Source organism: Mizuhopecten yessoensis, unplaced genomic scaffold (assembly GCF_002113885.1).
Source record: "Mizuhopecten yessoensis strain PY_sf001 unplaced genomic scaffold, ASM211388v2 scaffold10315, whole genome shotgun sequence".
Taxonomy (NCBI): Eukaryota; Metazoa; Mollusca; class Bivalvia; order Pectinida; family Pectinidae; genus Mizuhopecten; species Mizuhopecten yessoensis.
Window position 1 is genome coordinate 298,873 of NW_018408485.1, and position 17,244 is coordinate 316,116.

The 17,244-nt window shown below is 35.4% G+C and overlaps 1 protein-coding gene across 1 annotated transcript in view; it reads left to right on the forward strand.

Moving 5' to 3' along the window:
• LOC110460073 (alkaline phosphatase, tissue-nonspecific isozyme-like) overlaps positions 1-17,244 on the forward strand; it is a 24,690-nt gene that overhangs the window by 4,592 nt on the left and 2,854 nt on the right. The window contains exons 3-9 of the mRNA XM_021512780.1: positions 1,107-1,276; positions 1,723-1,830; positions 5,574-5,676; positions 12,280-12,420; positions 12,575-12,766; positions 13,609-13,734; positions 14,847-15,073. Coding sequence (XP_021368455.1) covers positions 1,107-1,276; positions 1,723-1,830; positions 5,574-5,676; positions 12,280-12,420; positions 12,575-12,766; positions 13,609-13,734; positions 14,847-15,073 — 1,067 coding nt within the window. The remainder of the gene's footprint in view (positions 1-1,106; positions 1,277-1,722; positions 1,831-5,573; positions 5,677-12,279; positions 12,421-12,574; positions 12,767-13,608; positions 13,735-14,846; positions 15,074-17,244) is intronic.

A 17,244-nucleotide genomic window follows, 5' to 3' on the forward strand; every position in this document is an offset into this window, starting at 1 on the left:
CATTGAACCATTGAATAACACTGGATGTTCACTCTACTGACAACTTATATAAAATGTTACTGTTAAGTTATGTAGGAAACAGTAGTTTTGTGTGTATGTTTTTTCCGCTGTTTAGGTTTGCTGTTTGCTTCACCAGAAAAGCGCGGGAATGTATAACGTAGTTTTTGACGCCAAGTTATATTGACGTCATGCCTGACAACAATACAAAAAGCCAGTTTGATTGGTTTTTCACTGCAATTTTGCCGTTTGCTAGTATTATCTGGTAAGATTTTCAGACAAAATGATATTAATTGTGTAGTTATATAAAAACAATATTGTATGCTGCCAAGGTAGACAGCACAACCACTTATTCTGCCGTCACTTCATCTAAACTTGAAACTAAAAATCTACGCAAAAAATATAATGTACCGTTCAGACTGGACAATTCTTATAGAGTGAAGTTTTTACTTGTGAAGATATAATGTTTCGTTTATCTTCACTGCATTAAAGATATGTTTTTATTAAATAGAGAATTCATGATATTTCACAAGTAAACTGCAATAAATACCGATACCGTAGGGTTTACCATCATATTTTTGTAGACAGTTTGCGGCCTCAATTTCCCAGAAGGCTTTAACGCATGGGGAAGCACCGGAAGTGGACAAAGTGTTTACAGATCAAACCCCTGCGGCGCTTCGCGCCGCTTGGGGGTTTGAAAAAAAAGTTAAAGTATGAAATTTGCATTTTTATTAGTTAATTGGTAGTGTAATGTGTGAACAACTAGCAAAACTGAAAGTCAGTAAACAAAACTGACTATTTTATTATCTTTTACATGCTTAGTTTTGCTTCGATAAAATTCATAGGTAACAAGTGTTACAGTGATTCAGACTAGTGAGTCATATTAACACCACCGGATAGAATTTGTTAGTAACTAGAACTGTACCTACAACCATATATGACGGTATTGTCTCCTATAATATGAAGTACTCAACCTCACAAATACCTGTTTTAACAAATGTTTGCTTCAGACAACAAATTTTTGCGAGGGTATAATCAGAACGTAACATACACACTGAATCAACTTTAACATACCTGTGTTACATATAACTTTTGTTTTGTTATGGTAGGAAGAAGCACTGGATTTGTAACTACCTCACGGGTGACCTACGCCACGCCCGCCGCCGCGTACGCCCACAGTGCTTCCCGGGACTGGGAGAGTGACGCCCTGATTACGTCAATCACAGGAGGCTGTAAGGATATAGCCTACCAGCTGGTATATGACAATAACGACATACAGGTTCGTTGTTGGTCCGAGTCCCCAGTGATAGGACTGTACGCCTGTACACTTGTCAGGTGTTTGGTTATGTGTGTTTGTGGTGTAGTGTCCTCCAACAATTATATCATACGGTTACATTTCATATGGCAATAACTCGTGAGGAATACACCAGAGGGGGCTTCGTAATAAAGTTTTAAAAAAAACTTACAATAGAAGATATGGAAAGTGTACCTCAAAAAGTATACTTCAACATCAAGCTCGTCTACAGTTTGTTGTAAACGCCAATAAAACGGAAAGTATTTATCGTCAATGTTAAAATCAAATACTGATTCAACTAACTTCCACCAACATCATTTAAAATTCCAAGCAGTTGATCAATGCTTTATCTATAATCATAAATAAACCCAATTTATGTTTAAATAACCATAGGTTACGTCATTGGAGTATTTGTTGTTTTCTGTCGCTAGGTAGTGTTGGGCGGTGGTAGGGGTCCGTTCCTGCCGGACAGACAAGTGGATCCAGAGACACAGACAGTTGGCTGGACACACAGGAAGGACGGACACGATTTGACAGAGGTTTGTACATGGTTTACGTGCCATACCTATTACTTTTACTGTGATCACAAGGAAAAAGCGTTAATTATGACAACTCTACAACTATAACTGTACGTTAATATCACACAAAACAAAACACTAGGGTATTACATTCAAAAGTTATTTCAAGTTCTAACAAGGAAATCAATAATTGCATTTAAAAGAGGATTTAATCTAACCAAAAATGAAGAATATTTGAATCCAAATTCTGCTTTACAGAATCACTCATATTATCAAGTGAGGAAGTAAAAAAACAGTCTGCGTTATCTTTATGAGTAAGAATAGCGGCGTACTCTTTAGGCCACAGTACAAAATACAGGTCGGAATGCTGTCTGCACTCCATTTACCGAAAATCGATGAAACTCAAAAAGAGAAATTTTCTTGTTCCAAATTTTCTATAATAAATTCCATAATACACGCTACCATTATTTGGATACGTCATCTTTGGCGTGTTCAACTAATTGGTTTAAGGCATGCTAAATTGATTTTTGATGAGTCCGGTATGGTTGCAGATGTTATGTACCAAATAAGTTTGCTGGTAGATGACAAACAGATAAAAGTCGAAGTTTACCCTTCTGATCAACGAAACGTGCGTAAAGAGAAAATAGTTTGGTAAAAAATAAGGACCTATTAAAACTACTTACCAATTAGCTTTGAAATCATATCAGTTATCTATAATCAAAAATATTCTGCCGTAATTGCTTAGATTGTATAGATAGTTGAGACATAACTAAAGAACGTTATTGGACTATAAAGCCTTTTTATGTTGATACAAATTAATTAGTTTCAGTCAAAATAACCTTAGGAATTATTGACAGGCGTAATTCATGTTCAGTGTTTTTACGGAAAAACGTCACTGAGTCAAAAATCATGTCGATAATAGTGAACAACGTCACTAAATCATTAATGCTATAATTGATAACACGTTCATGTCTATCGTTGTGAACCACGTCACTAAATCATCAATGCTACAGTTGATAACCCGTTTATGTCTATCGTAGTGAACCAAGCCACTAAATCATCAATGCTACAGTTGATAACTCGTTCATGTCTATCGTAGTGAACCACGGCGCTAAATCATCAATGCTACAGTTGATAACACTTTCATGTCTATCGTAGTGAACCACGTAACTAAATCATCAATGCTATAGCTATAGTTGATAACACGTTCATGTATATCGTAGTGAACCACGTCCCCAAATCATCAATGCTATAGTTGATAACACGTTCATGTCTATCTTAGTGAACCACGTCCCCAAATCATCAATGCTATAGTTGATAACACGTTCATGTCTATCTTAGTGAACCATGTCACCAAATCATCAATGCTACAGTTGATAACACGTTCATGTCTAACGTAGTGAACCACGTCACTAAATCATCAATGTTACAGTTGATAACTCGTTCATGTCTATCGTAGTGAACCACGTCGCTAAATCATCAATGCTACAGTTGATAACACGTTCATGTCTATCGTAGTGAATCACCTAGCTAAATCATCAATGCTATAGTTGATAACACGTTCATGGCTATCGTAGTGAACCACGTCACTAAATCATCAATGCTACAGTTGATAACTCTTTCATGTCTATCGTAGTGAACCACGTCACCAAATCATCAATGCTATAGTTGATAACACATTTATGTCTATCGTAGTGAACCACGTCACTAAATCATCAATGCTATAATTGATAACACGTTCATGGCTATCGAAGTGAACCACGTCACTAAATCATCAATGCTATAGTTGATAACACGTTCATATCTATCGTAGTGAACCACGTCACTAAATCATCAATGCTATAGTTGATAACACGTTCATGTCTATCGTAGTGAACCACGTCACTAAATCATCAATGCTACAGTTGATAACACGTTCATGTCTATCGTAGTGAACCACGTCACTAAATCATCAATGCTACAGTTGATAACACGTTCATGTCTATCGTAGTGAACCACGTCACTAAATCATCAATGCTACAGTTGATAACACGTTCATGTCTATCGTAGTGAACCACGTCACTAAATCATCAATGCTACAGTTGATAACACGTTCATGTCTATCGTAGTGAACCACGTCACTAAATCATCAATGCTACAGTTGATAACACGTTCATGTCTATCGTAGTGAACCACGTCACTAAATCATCAATGCTACAGTTGATAACACGTTCATGTCTATCGTAGTGAACCACGTCACTAAATCATCAATGCTACAGTTGATAACACGTTCATGTCTATCGTAGTGAACCACGTCACTAAATCATCAATGCTACAGTTGATAACACGTTCATGTCTATCGTAGTGAACCACGTCACTAAATCATCAATGCTACAGTTGATAACACGTTCATGTCTATCGTAGTGAACCACGTCACTAAATCATCAATGCTACAGTTGATAACACGTTCATGTCTATCGTAGTGAACCACGTCACTAAATCATCAATGCTACAGTTGATAACACGTTCATGTCTATCGTAGTGAACCACGTCACTAAATCATCAATGCTACAGTTGATAACACGTTCATGTCTATCGTAGTGAACCACGTCACTAAATCATCAATGCTACAGTTGATAACACGTTCATGTCTATCGTAGTGAACCACGTCACTAAATCATCAATGCTACAGTTGATAACACGTTCATGTCTATCGTAGTGAACCACGTCACTAAATCATCAATGCTACAGTTGATAACACGTTCATGTCTATCGTAGTGAACCACGTCACTAAATCATCAATGCTACAGTTGATAACACGTTCATGTCTATCGTAGTGAACCACGTCACTAAATCATCAATGCTACAGTTGATAACACGTTCATGTCTATCGTAGTGAACCACGTCACTAAATCATCAATGCTACAGTTGATAACACGTTCATGTCTATCGTAGTGAACCACGTCACTAAATCATCAATGCTACAGTTGATAACACGTTCATGTCTATCGTAGTGAACCACGTCACTAAATCATCAATGCTACAGTTGATAACACGTTCATGTCTATCGTAGTGAACCACGTCACTAAATCATCAATGCTACAGTTGATAACACGTTCATGTCTATCGTAGTGAACCACGTCACTAAATCATCAATGCTACAGTTGATAACACGTTCATGTCTATCGTAGTGAACCACGTCACTAAATCATCAATGCTACAGTTGATAACACGTTCATGTCTATCGTAGTGAACCACGTCACTAAATCATCAATGCTACAGTTGATAACACGTTCATGTCTATCGTAGTGAACCACGTCACTAAATCATCAATGCTACAGTTGATAACACGTTCATGTCTATCGTAGTGAACCACGTCACTAAATCATCAATGCTACAGTTGATAACACGTTCATGTCTATCGTAGTGAACCACGTCACTAAATCATCAATGCTACAGTTGATAACACGTTCATGTCTATCGTAGTGAACCACGTCACTAAATCATCAATGCTACAGTTGATAACACGTTCATGTCTATCGTAGTGAACCACGTCACTAAATCATCAATGCTATAGTTGATAACACGTTAAAATTAGATTCCAATGTATCAATGAAATACTTTTGCTGAATAAGGAACTCGAAGATCTGAAAGATTTCACTCTACTTCCTTGCAGTAGTATTTCTTTGATGAATATTTCCAAAACAATATATTGATCTTTTATCTTTATTTCCTTTCTTGATTTAAAACTGCAGGTTATTTATATAATAAGCGTTTGATTTCAGATATGGAAGCAGATCCAGAGTTCTAAAGACCGACGTCACAGCTATGTTTGGAAGAAGGATCAGTTTGACGCCGTAGATCCCACGGATACTGATTATCTCCTAGGTATGCTTACATATAATCGATAAAAGTTGATGATGAGATGTTTTATTTCTATATACATTGTTCGTAAAACAATACACCGAACCGCGATAGAGCATTAAAGGGTAAAGATTTTAAGATATTAAGACTCCACTTGTAAATCATACTGACATGTTCTCGTATTTGTTTCCCTAACAATTGTCTTGAGAATCAAGTTATGATTTTGCTAAAACAAACATCAAAGTACTGAAGGCACTGAAGATACAAACGAATTAAACCTTTTTTATGCTCAAATGAAAATAGAAAATGTTCTGAATCTTATTTAATGGCAAGTAGGAGTTGATTCAAATTAGATTTTGCATAAATGGACATATCTTTACAATATTTTTTTTTACAATTGAAAATGGATACATGTTTTAAGATCATATAAAACAATTGGGTCAGTGGGAAAATTGAAATTTGGTCTTCGCAATGGCAAATTCAGGTAAGAAACAAGCCAGGGTATATCTTCTTGTGTGCATGATTCATAGATCGTTTGAAGGGTCACTTTGTGTATATTGTTCAACTTACATCAAGTCCATCGCCGTCATTTTTATATCATACGACATCATTATAGATTTGCAAGTAGAATTGCATTTATTCTTTTTATACTACTGCTTCAACATTACTCGGGGTGTATAGAATTTCTCTTCGTCTGTGCATGCAACCGTCCCTACTGACTGTGGTTTCCGGACTCTGCCACTGTTTCATAAATGGGCACTGACTTTGTATATAGCTACATTATTATTATTATTATTCTCTTTATTTCCTCCTTTAAGAAGATTTTACAAACAGAATAATGTAGTTACAATGATAAATAAGATAATAAATGCAAAATCAAATAGATGGTAAGGCCAAATTAGTGCACAACAAAATTAGTTAACACAATAGGAATAGGTTAATCAGTTTGAGTACAGTTAACAAAAGAATACATGTTTGATAATGTTAATAATGAAAGTAGTATGCTTTCTTTTGGACACGGCTGTGTTTCTCATTAAATGATATACACAAAAGTATTGAATAACTATTCGAATTATGCATGAAGCATTTTTGAAATATGATTGACTGATGCCATACGAAATTCTGTTAACTCTGATGTATTCAGTTCATACGTTAGATTGCCACCAATCAGTAGGTGAAATAATTCAAAGTCTGAATGAGAGTGTCAATATACGCTAAACATAAATTCACATGTATTAATGACTTGACACCAAAACTGATTTCGTAAGTCTTCTGTACAATCACATTGTATATCGTTATACATTTGTCCACATTTATGACATAATTCAGTTTTTCTCTGAATGTCTTAGAGATACAATCAATTTTATTATACTATGTATCTATGTATGGCTTCTCTGTTTTGAGGAAATTTTATTAACAATTTATATATGATATATTATGAGGAGCCAAATTATCATGAAAAAATATAAATCTGCAGAAATCGCGGTAACTACTCACTCTCTCCTTCTATGCTTTTTCTTCATATAACTGTACATTATGCTTTAAAATTTCGGTTTTTGGAAGACACCATAATTCAAACCCATATAGGGCTGAAGCATATACATTTGATTTAAGTATTTTACTAATCGTTAAAGGATTTAATGCACATGGATGCGCACCACTTTTAATTAAGCTCATGACATGTACACCACTCTTAAGCTTAGTACATGCGCGTACTGTACGTTCCATACTATTAAAATTATAGTTCAACATCACACCAACATGTGTTATATCCTCAATTTCTGGAAGAAGATGCCTATATAGAAATAATTTCGTACTAAGATTTCGCTTCTTTTTTTCTAGAGAAATACACTATTTTACTTTTAACTGCAGAACATGTGAAACTCCACTTTCTACTGTACGCTTCCCACATCTCAAGCATGTATTGTAAGCTTTTACGTTGTGTACTAACCAGACATATATCATCTGCTTGTGTTGGTATATTAATTCTTAAATCGGCAATAAGTGCACCCTTCCCAATTTTTTTAATACTGTCTAATACACTTTTTATTAATACAAGATACATATTGGCAGACAACGCACTCCCCTGTAAAATCCCCTTCTCCCTACGGATCCATCTTGAATTTAAACCATTAAATACAACACTACTTCTTATATCTGTGTATATTGCTTTCAAAATATGCCATGTCTTTGAAATGATACCGATCTCATTTAGCTTATACAACTAATCAAATACGGTATCAAATGCCTTGTTACTATCTAAAAAGGCTACATAAACATTTTCTTCTCTTTCTAAATTATAATGTATACATTCTTGCAGATTAAATGCAGTTAACAAAACTGCATAGTCCTTTTTGATATGCTAATTGTTGCCTATTCGGAAAGTTGTTACAATTAAGAACTGATTCTAATCTTTTAGCTAAAATCATTTCAAAAACTTTAAAAATGACTGGTAACAGATTAATTCCCCTATAACTATTAGGGTCATCTTTAGGTTTTGCGTTTCCTTTGTGCAAAGTAATTATTGTTCCCATTTTCCACTCTTTTGGTATATATTGACATTTAATTACGGCATTAACTAATTTTGATAGGTGGACATACAGCAACGAGTTTCCAAATTTTAAATGTTCATAAACAAGATTGTCTAGACCTCCTGCCTTATTTGTTTTCAACTTTTTATATATATTTTCGATTTCAGATACAGTAACAGGTTCCTTCAAAAACTTGTCATCTTTTCAGATTTGGGCATCTATGTCTCTTACTGTACCCGAAACGTCATGCTTGAAACGTTCATCAAATCAACTATTATTGCAGTTGTTCTTGAAAAGGTTTTCGAAGTGAGATGACCATTTGTTTACAATGATTTTTGGGTCAATAAACGTTTTACCGTCACATGTAAATTCTGTTTGAGAAGGTCGCTGTTTCGTGGATTTGTTTCTAAATAGATACCAAAACAGGTCTTTATCTATTTCGTTTGAAACTTTACGACCCACCTCTTGGTTTGCCTTCACCGACCCATTTTGTCTGCTTAATCTCATATTTCAATGAAAAACAAATAACTGGTCATATACCTTACAGTCGGTCTAGATTCTAAAGAAGCATTAAATATTGCAGAGACAATTTCATAATGATATTTTTCTATGTATTCCTTGCTTAGATTCAATTCCTGTTCACTATTCTCAGTTTCTGTAAAATTGATATGAGTCAAATTCTTATATAAAGCTGCTCTGTAACCACTAGGGTCAGCTCTCTTCCAATTACACCGTGTATTTTATCAGTACTTTTATAATTAAATGTTACATTTGTTGACATCAGTATTGAACTTATCACTGGGACATGTTCTGACAAATTCAAATAATTCTCTTCCAAAATAGACACACTTTCTACTAAATCAAACATACTTGATTCGATAATTATGTGGTCAATAAGTGTCGATTTGACAGTCTTAGGGAAAAACTACTATGAGGTCCAAGGCACTTCTCTTGTACGTTCACCGATCATAAATTACTTCGGTTTAAAAACTTTTGAAAAATGTTCGATCTTTCATTTTCAATAATGCTACACTTAGGACCTCGAATTTTAACGTTCATGTCTCCTATGAACATCACCTTTCCCTTTTCGGAGTAAACAGAATACAGACCTTCTAGAAGCTAAACATGTTCTATGAATAATTTTATAGTTCGCGAAGAAGCAGGCATCTATGCAACAAAGCAATAAAGAATTAAGTCATCAGATATAGTTATCTCAGCCCCTACTGTTCTCGGGATGTCAATCTCTATCTATTGGACTCTGAAGGAGGATTCTTTATACAGCAGAACAACTCCTCCTCTAATGCTACATTTGTACTTAAAAGGTCCTTATTGAAAAACAGGTTTAGCTATACATCCAACACAATAGATTTAAATGTGTCCATAAATGACATATCAAATTCACGTAACCAGTGCTCAGATATCCCACAAACATTAATATTATATTTCTGAAGGCAGTCTGTTAGATATTGTGTCCCTGCCATGATGCATCCAATGTTCCAACACATCGCATTAACAATTTCAGCCATTTCTGTGTTCACTCAAGAAAATTTCGCGTGGCTGCCATTCCCTCATTCGGATTCCTTCGGGCCAGAACGACCCATCGCTGATAATATCTGCGTCCTCTGCTACTATGTTCAATTGCGCTGATGCCGTGTTTTTCCATCGTTTCTCAAAATACCTAATCAAAGTGACGCGCACATTAGCTTCCTCAATATAGCTTCGCATGGCACCTTCTGAGGATATTTGTCGGTTGATTCTATGTACGTAGAATCGCTTGATTCTCCTTATTTGTTGCTGCTGGAATCCCACAAATCGCTTTGCCATCGAATTACACACAGATGTTGGGAAATGGACCTTTATCGGGTGTTGAGTTGTCGTTTCAGCTGATACATAAGATGGATTCTCTGTATTCACGGAACGCTTCTCATTCAGAGACTCCGAATGTAACATGTCGCTCCAATAGTTTTGTCGCGTGTCGTTTCCTTGGCAGAGTCCACTAGCGTTCCGATCGGTTTTAGGATCTAGCGTGTCTGTGAAAGAATTTGCGGTTGGTGTGTTTTCCAAGTTATCCATCTGGTTCACCTGATTGTCCGAGGATGCACTCAACACACTGAATCGGTTAAACGTCTTGACGGCTGGTTATGTCTTAATCTCCCCGGTAAGATCCACACTCCTGTTGGTCATGTTGTGTTCACTCCTTCTATGTATGCCCTTCCTTATTTTGTCAACATGTCAACATTAATCTTTAGTATATAAGATGCTGTTCCGGGAATGGGCATAAAAGGCTGCATAATAGAAAGGCAATGGATCACAACCTAAAATAGGGTACAATGACCATTCTCAAAAACAATCAGCATTAAATATCTTGGCCAGTTTCATGAATGGGCTTCAAACTTTGTAGACATGTTGGGATCGAGGGTAACAGTGAAGCCCACATTTTTATTTAAACTAGCTTGATTATAATTTGAATTGATTAACACTAGTAACAGTAATTCATGACTAAAGAGTTTGTTATACATGTAGCTAACGACTGAGTGGCCATTGGTTCTGACCCCTATTCTATTTCTATTTATATCCTGTATATCCTTTTGAACTATTGAACCATGAAATGCAGTTACCGTGATGAATTTCAATTATTTTCCATCATGATGAATACATTTTGTGACAGAAGCTTGTCAAAAGAACTCTGCTTTGAAAAGGAGACATAATTGTTTAAACATTTATTGGAGCAAATGCATAAGTATTACATGAAGCATAACAGTTCAAAGTATAAAGGCAGACAGTATTCCAAGGGCTCTGTGAAAGAAGAAATAGAAAGTTCATTTTCGTTAGATAATATTGTGTAAATTTCACTCTTTTTCATGTTTAGAATACGTTATATTTATGCTAAAGATCCTGATATGGGAAGTATCAAACTATATTTTTAGTTTGCATTATTTTTGTAATTTATATATCAAATCACTCAATACACAACAATAAAAAGATCCAATAATCATACAGTAAATAAGGAAACCAGTGGGGGGTTTTACCTAAATTTTACAATAGCATGTAACAACATGAAATGTTAAAATATATCAGCATTATATTTATTTAAATTGGGAACATATTTCTCATTTTGGTAAAATAAGGCACTCTTTAGCTAGGGGAAACAGCCTGTATTCCTCATTTCGACTGTAAAACTGATGAACTAACTTTATTGATGTTTACTTAATAATTACTATTGCCAGTTGGAAGGTAAAACAATTCATAATTTTCATCAAAAATAGTCTTACGTACGAAGCGTAGTAACTGCAGGAGGATTCGAACCTGCACCGTTTATTTTCTAGTCACAAGTAAACTGCGTTACACATTCGGCTACATAGAACATATAGATATTGGCAATTACAAACTTATTTAACCCGAGAAACACCGGTCGCAGTTTAGAGAAACTTGATCACCCCTGTTTTTCATTATTTTGAGCACTTTCCCAAAGGAGGACCACTATTCCGTAATACGATTTCTTTTTACATATTACATCACGGTCACAAAGTTTGTTCAAAAGTTGGTCCTAGGATGGGAAAGTGTTGAAAGTGATTTTTTTAAGTCCGGGGAACCCCATCACTTTTATAGATATAGTGTATATGGCTATATTTTCAGTATCAAATTAGCAATACCTAATATCTCAGCAGTTTAAAAATTCATATTCAATTGGTTTTGTATTTTTTGTATGCATTTTTGCTACACGAAATGTTTTACTCCTTAATTTTTTTCCCCGTTTTCATAAATGCCGACTTAGGGATATACGAGCAGTTTTCCGCCATACCTCTTTGTTTTAATATTATGCACGCCAACTTTTATTTACACATACTCGACAAATTAATATATGTCTTTATTTAACACAGCTCCTAATATAAAAATGTATGTTTGTGTGTATATATCATATCTTACTGTGTTAATACAAGAAATGGTATTTCTTTTCACAATTACGTACTGTAGAACGTAATACATGATTTATTCCATTATAAATATTTGCTGACAATGTTTTATGCAGTTCACTTACAGAAAGACGTACTCCTTACAATGTATACTAACACTGTAACATATGGTTTCCGTTCAGGTCTATTCGACACAAGTCACATTCCTTACGAAAACGACAGGGATAAGTCTGGAGAAGGTGATCCATCCCTAGCAGAAATGACTAGCAAAGCCATCCAAATACTGCAGAAAAATAAACAGGGTTATTTTCTAATTGTAGAAGGTGAGTTAGATTTAGAACATAGAAAGTCATCATTAAATGTCCTCTTGGAAACGAAGCTTACGTAACAAAGCAAACAATCATACCAATCATTTAATTTTCTTTTGTAATATTTCAATATTAACACAACTTACTATCGTCGTTTACATGTTAACAGGCGCTCGCATTGACCACGCCCATCATGACAACGAAGCTAAACGTGCTCTGACAGAGACGTTGATGTTTGAGGAAGCAGTGAGCCAGGCTGTACGTATGACCTCTGAGGAAGATACCCTGATTATCGTCACGGCCGACCACTCCCATCCATTCAACATCGCCGGACACTCATATAGGGGCAATTACATTCTCGGTATGTAAAACATATTGGGATAATGACATCCGTATGGTATAATACTTAAATTGGCAATGATTTCCTCGGTATATAATACATATAGGGATAATGACATCCGTATGGTAGGATACTTAAATTGGCAATGATTTCCTCGGTATATAATAGATATAGGGATAATGACATCCGTATGGTATAATCCTTAAATTGGCATTGATGTCCTCGGTATGTAAAACATATTGGGATAATGACATCCGTATGGTAGGATACTTAAATTGGCCATGTTTTACTCGGTATATAATAGATATCGGGATAATGACATCCGTATTGTATAATACTTAAATTGGCAATTATTTCCTCGGTATATAATACATATATGGATAATGACATCAGTATGGTATAATACTTAAATTGGAAATGATTTCCTCGGTATATAACACATATAGGGATAATGACATCCGTATGGTATAATACTTAAATTGGCAATGATTTCCTCGGTATATACTTAATATCGGGACAAAGACATCCATTTACTTCACATAGGAGCAATTACATGCTTGGTATAAAATACTGCTTATAGCCTCGTTATACATTGCATAACTTACCTTTTCTCCATCGATTTCACCTTAATGTTAGTTTACGATATAGTCTATTTCATTCTTGATTCAGGTTATGCTGCTGTATGTTTTTAAAAACATGTCATAAGGACTAAGCTACTGTTCAAAACATTCAAAATAATTTTAAGTATTCAAAAAGAACCTATAGAAACACTTTATAACGACTTGCTCCTTTTTAAGTTGTGTGCTAATGCTAGTACAAACAATATAACATGATCATTAATGATATGACGAACTGTTCTGTAGGTATAACAACACCGTACTGGGACGAACCTCCTCTTGATGGTCTCCCTTACACCACAGTTGTGTACGGCAACGGCCCAGGACGGCGGCCGTTTCAGGACAGGACCAACTATACAGGGATCGACACCAGTAAGTCTGTCTACATCTCTAGTAGTAATCGGTACTGACTGGATCCCTGGCAATAGTCTCTAATACCTTCGTCTGAACACCTCAGCAGATGAGAAATGTACTCATCCATTAATTTTCCGCTGGTAAAATACTGATAATTTGTAATGTTAAAACTTAAAACAAAAGATAATATTTTAAAAGAATAAGATGTTATCCAATTAAATAGATGTTTTAAATTGGCACCACATTAGCTATGCCTACAATGTATATAGCTGTTCGATTCTTTTCTTTATAAACAACCCCAACACATACATGTATTCAGAATATGTTGTGATAATGCTTATGCAAAAAGTAGTATAATTTATATGTGGACTTTGAGAAAGTTGATTAAGGTACTTGAGCATCTTCAAACATTGATGATACTTCTCTTCCAATGACATGAAATACAAGAATTATTCATATGTTATTGATCTTCCAGAAAGGGAACTAACATGCTTTAAACCTTTCTCATCTTCATACTTTTAACATTTACTTAAAGTTAGATTTGCCTACACTATGACAAAATTGATCACTTTACTATCAAATTATATGATGAACGAGACGAGTGTCATTTAACGTTGGTTTACTTTCCTTTCCTCAGTAGTACTATAATGTTCCCCGACTCTCCTGTTGATGGAGTTTATCAGTCACAGTTGATTCACTACCCTTAACCTATATTTAAGAATCAGTATTTTTCTAACAGATTTATTTTGTTGATATATAAACTACTTAGACAGAGGATTTCGACCAGAGAAACTTATTAATTGTATGGTTTAGACCAAGGCATCACATCCTTCGAAAACATTAACAACCCCTTCAATAATAATAGGCCTATCAGTGCGACCTGAAGCAACCAACAAACCCAGATTTAGAGGGAAACATTATTATAAGCTCCACATGTGATGCAGGCACTCCTGCCCTCCAGAGCTCTTGGTTTCTTGTCTAATATTTTTGATCGGTTTTGAAACTATCTTATCTTTTGTTTAAGTGTCACGTAAGTCCCTGTAATGACCTTTGTATCAATTTTTGGTAGGTTTTGACCTAATACATTGACGATGTGATGCGTTATTTTTTTTATTTTCACGATTTTGCAGCTGCAGACAACTTTAAACAAGAATCTGCTGTGCCTACCGCATACGAGACGCATTCTGCAGAAGATGTCGGGATATATGCACGTGGTCCTATGGCACATTTGCTGCATGGCGTCCAGGAACAACATTACGTAGCTCACGTGATGCAGTATGCTGCGTGTGTCGGTGATTTCAAAGAGGACTGTGAGCGCCCGGATGATCGCAATTCCAACGGAGGTTACACACTGTCTGTAAATAGGGTGTTGTTCATTACGATCTGTATGATTGAACTACTAGTGATATAACTGTATATTTCGTGACATACGATGAAATGTGTGTTGTATGTATATTGTTGTATGTGTTTGTTCCTCTTTGATTTCGTTATTTAAAATAATGTTAACCCGATCCAAATAAAGTGTTTATTGATAAGCGAAAACCATTAAAACTAACACTAGTTTCTATATATTTAACGTCAGTCACTGATAGAAAAAAAATCCCGGGTCATTTGACGGGTCATAATAATTATTCTTGTTCATTCAAATGTGCTGTTTCAACTTTAAGTCAAATTTTGCCTTGTAGCGTAAATACTCACTTGTAATTCGAGGTATGGGAACACCTATTGAAACATTGCGAATCTCTATTTAGAAATTGGTTTCCAGGATATGAAACCAAACGTCATGTGTCGTAACGTCTACTCCTTATCCTCCAAATCTAAATGACAGTGACCTCTTTTTTCACCTCAAATGAACGATAAATATACTTTCCGGACCAAAGCTTTCTTTAGGCATTTATGGAGGTTCAGGAAATTGTTTCATCTATTAACGAAGAAGAGTTCCATACCAAACTATGTTACGGAAACCTATACTTGCTATCCACTGATGAAGGATTTGATTTCAAGGCCATACTTTCCTGGCTTGTTTTACATGGAGGTTCATTAATATAAAATGTCTTTTAATTACATCTCGTGTACATGCACCTTACTGCGTCTAATTTTTCTATAAACATAACATCATTGTCACCTAATTATCTTCACATCTTTCACCTCGTAACATTCAAGTCATGCATCACTGCACCCCAACAGGATACCCATTTTCACCTGTGAATGCTGACGATTTCATGTTAATAATTGGAAATATAAACCGAGGTCGTGGATTCTGTAAAACTTCGTTCAGATTTCCTCATGTAGTCACGTTTTATATTTGATTATTTACTTTTGTGACCTCTATCAATACGACGTCAGTACATGTATATGTCACCAACGAGGGGGTAACCACATCACGCATCAACAACAGTACTAAGACGGAGATGTTCTACATTAATTACTTATACGATTAGGGCATCCATTTATGCGTAAACACACCTCTCAATTACCGTACACAATTGCATGATCAATATCATGTGTCAGCTTCACATGTTTAGGAATATGTGCTTGTTATATATCGTTTTTTCTGTGTAATCATTGATAACAAACTGAAATAAACCAAGATTCAATGTCTGTGTACGTTTACTTGTTTATGTTGGTATTTGGCTATTTCAACAGTGTTTTTGGGTCGGTATTCGTTTTGTTTCTGTTTGCTTCTCTTTTTTCAATTGTTGCGCAACCGGATATAAACACATTTTCTTTCAATACCTTAATGTTGTTGTTTTTTTGTGTAAAGATACATTCCCTAACCTTTTACTGAGTGATCTTTAGGAGGATTTGTTCTGGTGAGGTAATAGGCATATTGTACAATTCGGAACCTTCCGACCTGTATTGATTCCTGTACAAGATTGTTAATGCTTTTTCGCCTTGGTAGCACTAGAGATAAACATGATATTGGCTGTCATCTTTATCATGCTTTAAACCTTTCATACTTCAATATTTATTTTTTCAATGACCAGTCCAATCAATTTTCCCTTCATTGTAACTGACCCTTATGTGGAGGATACCACTTGTTGTCGCTTATTGCCACTCACAACAACAACATCTTCAGAAGTCTTTTTGATAGATTAGTCATAAACAAAAAAAATGTGACAAGAGGAATACAGACGAACACGGGATGTTGATCGAAGTTTTAAGGTGAAAATGTATTTTTTTGTATGTTGAAAGGTCCCTTTGATACTTTAAAAGTCAAAATACAAGTAGCGTAGCTGTGCAACTGAAGTTTCAATACACGAGTACAACGATTATGTAACGCACCAAGGTTTTGGGGCGTTGCGTTCCGTCTAATTCACCGACCAGCAGGAATCCTTAAAATTATACCGGCCGCTACCGGAAATAATAAACGGGGCTTCTGGGATAGAGCACTTTTGTTCCCGACTTCAGCCAGGTAAGCAGCACTTTTTCAGCTGTCTAAATCCAATGATTTAATTACTCTATGTCGCCCATCCTTCCAGAATTCGGGGTTGTAAACGTTTACTGAACATTTATTGTTAGGTTTTT